We start from the raw sequence: 6,013 nt of genomic DNA on the forward strand, positions 1-6,013 counted from the left end.
AGAGGAGTCCGCTATGGGGCCGTGTGTGGGTCCGTATGGGGCTGGGGAGGGTGGATATAGGGCTGCAGCTGTGGCTGCCCCATCCCTGGCAGTGTTCAAGGCCAGGTTGGACACAGGGGCTTGGAGCAAGCTGCTCTAGTGGAAGGGGTCCCTGCCCATGGCAGGGGTTGGAGCTGGAGGAGCTTTAAGGTCCCTTCAACCCAACCCATCCCATGGTTCCATACCCCTGGGTACACGACATCCACATAGCAGAATCCAGGCCTTGAGAAACGTGGCCAGAGGCTGTGCTAATGATGGAGCAGCTCCTGCAAGACTGGGTGCAAATGGCTCAAACCAAAGTGAAATCCCTGTCTGCCTCCCGATAGGAGCACACCTCACCTTGGGAAGCAACAAACCCCAACACCGACGGGTATCCCCTGTGCTCTCCACAAATAGAAACCTAAGCAGCTTTGGCCACAAGCCGCCTCCAGCCTCCCACTACCAGCACACATCACTTGTCTTTCCCTGCCCAGAGCAGGGATGCGCCTGCTCCCTGATGCTCCCCTTCTTCGCTCCCTGCAATGAGTTGTTCCTTGGCTTTTCAAACCCAGTGAGAGGGTTTGAGTCCAAGGCTGTTTGAAACACACGATGAATACAATGGGTTTCTCCAACCCTGGTACACGTAACCCTGAGTGGGAGGGTTTTGATCCTATACGCGGTGCTGCACTGCTGGGGAGCGGTAGGGAAAGGAAACGTGGAGTTAAAAACTGAAGGAATTCTGATTCCTTGTCCTAGGCAGCTTCCATAGAAAGGAAAAAGGGGGGGGGGGGGGGAACCCCAAGAGAGAGGTAGGCTGTGCCAGTGTACACTGATGGGGAGACATAGGGTAAGAAGCACTGTGCTAAGCAGTGACACCCCTGGAGCACTGGGTCCCTTTTTCCCTCTCAGCCCTTTTCCCCTCAAGCTGTTTCATTTGCAGCCATTTATTCAAAGCTGGTGTTAGTAAGAGCGTTACACTGGGCTCAGCAGCAGAACTTCCCATCCCTAATAGATGCTTATGCCTGAAAACACATCCATGGGAAGCGACCATCACATAGCACCGTCCTGGCCAGTGAGAACGCTCATTTATGGGCACTTAGCATAGCTGGGAGCAAAACAACATGGAAAAAGCTCCAGTTGTTAAGAAGTCGGTTCCCCATCCCCAAGCACAGCGCTGCCGGTCCCTGCTCCTGACCCGGGCATCCATGCAGGTCTCAGCCTCCCCTCCATCACCCACATTGGCCAATCTCCTTGGGGAGGACTCATGAGTGCAGGGTTTGGCTTTTACAGGGTGAAGCCTGGAGCCTTTCCCATGGGAGACGGCACAGAGAGCGCAGGGCTGAGCGCGGCGTCCCCTGGCTGAGGGGCCGCTGCAGCACCAAAGGGGTGAGACCCACACTGTGGTGTTTGGATGTCCCGAAGAGCAGTGGGGAAGCAGCGCTCTTCTGCTCCCTTCTCATCTCAGCGGCGCCTCGGGGAGCTCTGAGAGCCGTCGAGCTTCCTTGAGCAGCTCCAGGGCATCCAACCACATCACCCAAAGGTATTGGGGCAGCAGAACCCCATTAGGCCGTGACCCGGGATCTGCAGCCACAAGAAGAGCCTGGATGCTGTTAGTGTGGACCCTCCGCACCAAAACACCCACGCTCAGTCTCCGTTGCGCTTCGCTGTCCTCCTCCATCCTCCTGGGAAAGGGGCTATTGCTCCTTCTCCCACTGCACACCCCGGCTGGACTTGAAGAAGTCACTGCGCAGCAGGCGGTAGAAGAGGATGACGTTCATGGGTGTCATGATTGCCATTCCCACTGTGCCTATGGAGTACGTTGCCAGGGGCACGGTGCCTCGGTTGAGGAAGAGCCACCGGCTCATCCAGGCCAGCGTGGCGATGCGGAACACCACGTAGGTGCCCAGGTTGAGGATGCTGTTGAGGCGGTAGCAGGGGGTGTGCACCAGGTTGGCCATGAGCAAGATCTGCCGCACGTGGAGGAAGATGGAGTTAATCTCCACCAGTAAAGCCACCAGCGCAAACCCGATGTACTGATGGAGCAGCACTGCCGTACCAAAGCAGACAATGACCTGGGAAGGGGAAAGGAGAGAGGTTGAGACCGGGGGCTGATTGTTCTCTGCTGCAAGCTGGAGCCCTCCGTGCACTTCTCACAGCAGTGCTAAACCACTGGGCATCACCCCACACATATCCCTATCACTGTAACCTCCAGCATGAGATAAAACCTCCCCGGCATTGAATGGAACAGGAGCGTTGGGTTGGTTCTTTTTCCAGTGGGAAGGGAGGGAAACACTTCCATAAACTCCAGGCTGGAAGAGGAGACAGAGCAGCCAGACCTAACCCTGCTCTTGCGGCCGGGGAATGCAGCTCATTGTGGCTGGGCAGGTTTTGCCACACTCAGTGAATGACTGAATGGGATGGGGAGATGGGGAGATGCATAGCCCAGGGCTATGGTTGCTGCTGGCTCGGGTTTGGTGCAGCAGGGAGCCCCATGGCATACCCCAAGCCTGGCACGAAGCACCCTAGGGATGCTGCAGCAGAGGATGGGGCTGTTGGGCGCAGAGATTCCTGCCAGCTGGGGGAACAGGCTCTGCCAGCCTGTGCTTTAGCACACTGAGTCCTTTCTTCAGTTGATACCATTAATGCTGTTCTCTGTATTGGCTCTTTAATGAGATTATCTGCTCCCAGCTCCCTAAGTCACTGTCTCGGCCTGAATTAGCTCTGGTTTGGATGTGACCTTCTGACTCACAAGCAGTGGCTGGCATTGCTGCAGGGCTCGATGAGGCAGCAGCTCTGACCGTCGCCTTCCCCATCTCATCCCAGTACATCCCAGTGCTGCCCCTGTCCCTCATGCCCAGCCCCTGCAGACCCCTGTGCCTCCCCTGTACCCCACGGCATCTCTGCTGCTCATCTCCAGGCTGTGCCACCCCCTTGCAGCACCCGCAACCATAGAACCCTGGTGGTGCAAGTGCCAGGCTCTGCCCCTTGGAAAGCAGCCCCTGGACTCACCACGGAGTGATGGAAGAGCAGCTCCCAGGACTGGCGAAGCTTCTGATGGCACAACATGTCCACAAAGTCTTCGAGGAAGTAACCTGGGAGCAGAGAGGCCGTGAGCAAGGGAAGGGCTGTGCTAAGGGACCCTCAGACTGCACCTCAATGGCCTGTTTGTGCAGCCCCTCCAGGGCCGTGATGACCACAGCGATGTGATCGCTTGCATCTGTTCCTGGAGACAGGATGAGAGCGAAGGGAGCACGTGGACCTTCCCCCTGTCCCATAACTGGAGCCCTTAAGAGCTGCAGGGTTTGCTGCCACCAAACCAACCCTTTAGACCCTCAGACCTCCCTGCTGAGCTGTAGCCGTGCTGGGAAGCCCATTAGCCCTGACCGCGGGGCTGGTGACACATCTGCAAGGAGGTGACATGGGGACAGGAGGAGGAAGGATTCACACAGCCAGAGGGCTCAGAGCTCCTGGCTCCCCCAATGACACGTTCAGCTTGAAGCTGAGGGGTGACCTGCACCAACCCCGTATCATGGGCACTTCAAGGATGCTCCAAGCCCTGTGTGCCCTATGAGGACGGTGGTGGGCAGCCCGGAGCCCAGTACCTCCTGGCTGTGGGTGCTGTGGGACAGAAAGGAGCCACTGTCCTTTGCCAAGAATAGGGCGATTGTCTGGGGTGCCTGAGACATCTCTGCCTGCGACGTGGCTTGAGGGGCCGGTGTCAGGCACCAGTGAGCCCTTGGGGACCCCTTGGTGGGGCACAAGAGGGGAAAGAAGAGGGGGCAGCCCTCTTCCCACTCACCTACAGATACAGCGACCAGGCTGTGTGCCCCGGGTGGGTGCGTGCCCACCATGTCCTCAGATAGCCCGGGGTGGAGGCAGAACCTGTGGGGAGCAGGACTGTGAGTGCTGGGAAGTGCCTCTGGGTCCCCAGTTCCCTGCCAGCATCCTCGGAACCCACCTGGTGCTGCTGAAACCCCCTGGAGCCCTCCTGTCCCGTTATGGCCATCCCTGTCCTCCTGGTTCCTGCTGAGTCTCCCTGTCCCCTTCTGCTCTTGTCCCGTGATCCCTTCTCCATCGCTCAGTGCCCCCCACTTCCCACGTCCACAATAATCCTCAGGCTCCCCCAACGCCCCTCTTCCCGGCATCCACATGATCCCTGGTTCTAGGTTCCCTCGATGCTCCCCATTCCTCTCCAGCATCCTTGGTCCGCCCCCCCCCCCCCCGGTCCCCAAATGCCCTGCGGGTCCCCCCGGTGCCTCTCACCCTGCCAGCGCCCCGCCGCCGCTGAGCACGCTGTGCGCCAGCGAGGTCCAGATGTTGCGCCACTTCCAGCGGTTGCGCCGGGCCGACGGCGGCGGCGGCACCAAGCGCTCCAGCCCCCGGTTCAGCAGGCGGAAAGCGGCGAAGGACCCGGCCACCACCAGCAGCCCCGGGCTCACGGCCATGGGCACCCACCGGCCCCGCTGCCTCCCGACGGCTCCCATCGGCTCCGCCTCGCCCGGCTCCGGAGCCCGCCCCGGGTACCGGCACCGCCCCGCCGGGAAGGAGCGGGGATGCGGGAGCATCCTCGCTGCCGGCCCTGGTACCAGCATCCCTCCTGTCAGAGATGGGGACACGCTGGGGCAATGCTGCCCATCGGAGGGTGAGGGAAAGCACCCCATGGAGCACAGCAGCCACCCCTGGGTGCCACACAGCAAATAGAATCATGGAATAGTTAGGGTTGGAAAGGACCTTAAGATCATCCACTTCCCACCCCCTGCCGTGGGCAGGGACACCTCACACTAAACCATGTCACCCAAGGCTCTGTCCAACCTGGCCTTGAACACTGCCAGGGATGGAGCATTCACAACCTCCCTGGGCAACCCATTCCAGTGCCTCACCACCCTCACAGGAAAGAATTTCCTCCTTAGATCCAACCTAAACTTCCCCTGTTTAAGTTTTAACCCGTTACCCCTTGTCCTGAACTGCAGTCCCTAATGAAGAGTCCCTCCCCACCATCCCTATAGGCTCCCTTGAGATACTGGAAGCTGCTCTGAGGTCTCCACGCAGCCTTCTCTTCTCCAGGCTGAATAGCCCCAACTCTCTCAGCCTATCTTCGTGTCCCAAAAATTGACAAGCATGGCATGGAATGGGGGCCTAGGGACCCATCGCTGTGCTGGAGCTTGTTCCCTTGAGGTTCCTCCTCCATCGTGGTGTGAACACCTCACCCATGAGGCGCTGTAGCCCATGGGTCTTTACCCCAAAGCATCCCCAGCAGGTGATGCCCTGACTTAGAACACCCCACAGGCATACACTGTGGGGTCTGACTGCACATCAACAAGCAGAAAGACCTGACTTCCCTCTCAAGCAAAGAGCTGTGTCCACAGCACTGCTGCCCTTCGCTCCCTGTCCTATAGCTAGTCCCAGGAGGAGCTCCCCGCTGTCTGGGATACCCCAGCTCTGCTGCGTGGGGTTGGTGGCAATATAGGATCCTTTACCCACAGTCCCTTTAGTTCCATCCCACAACGACGCTGCTTTTCCAGCTTCCTGGAATTCCATTGCTCCCTCCTTGCTTTCTGATGCCTCCACCAGCAGCGTGGCTGCCACACAGACCTCCCTCCTGTGCTGCAGACGCCTGAGTCACCGTGTACACACGGATCGGTGTCAAACTGCCTCTCCTTTGAGCTGTTCATCACGGATGAAACCTTCCCCTTTCCCTTTGCTAAAACACAAAGAGTGGAGCTGAGCCCCCAATCCCTGCCCTAGCCGGGGTGATGGGCAGGAAAACACCAAGTAATCCATTGCTTAAGGGATGCTAAGGAGGAGAGCAATTAAATCAGGCCTGAAGGAGAGGGAGGAGAGTCCCAACTGTTCATGCTGCAGAGATTTGCTTAAAAGATGGGCAGGCCAAAGTAATTTCATCACCGTTAAGTGGCCGGGAGATGCTTCCCGAAGGGATCGGCAGAGCTGATTGCTCGGGGGGATTATAAGTAAGCTCGTGTGTTAGGACTTGAAG

General features: G+C 58.5%; 1 protein-coding gene across 1 annotated transcript; it reads right to left on the reverse strand.

Annotated features, from left to right (window-relative positions):
* Positions 1-946: 946 nt before the first annotated feature.
* TLCD2 (TLC domain containing 2) lies at positions 947-4,583 on the reverse strand. The gene is made up of 4 exons (XM_061469861.1): positions 4,282-4,583; positions 3,818-3,900; positions 3,028-3,110; positions 947-2,090 (listed from the first exon to the last, which is right to left on the reverse strand). Exons 1-4 carry the CDS (start codon positions 4,581-4,583, stop codon positions 1,713-1,715), a joined length of 846 nt encoding a protein of 281 aa, XP_061325845.1. The 3' UTR covers positions 947-1,712.
* Between the last annotated feature and the right edge of the window lie 1,430 nt (positions 4,584-6,013).

This window comes from Pezoporus flaviventris, unplaced genomic scaffold (assembly GCF_033815535.1).
Source record: "Pezoporus flaviventris isolate CSIRO_AGI_PZ_B2104156 unplaced genomic scaffold, CSIRO_AGI_Pfla_v1 ptg000063l, whole genome shotgun sequence".
Classification (NCBI taxonomy): domain Eukaryota; kingdom Metazoa; phylum Chordata; class Aves; order Psittaciformes; family Psittacidae; genus Pezoporus; species Pezoporus flaviventris.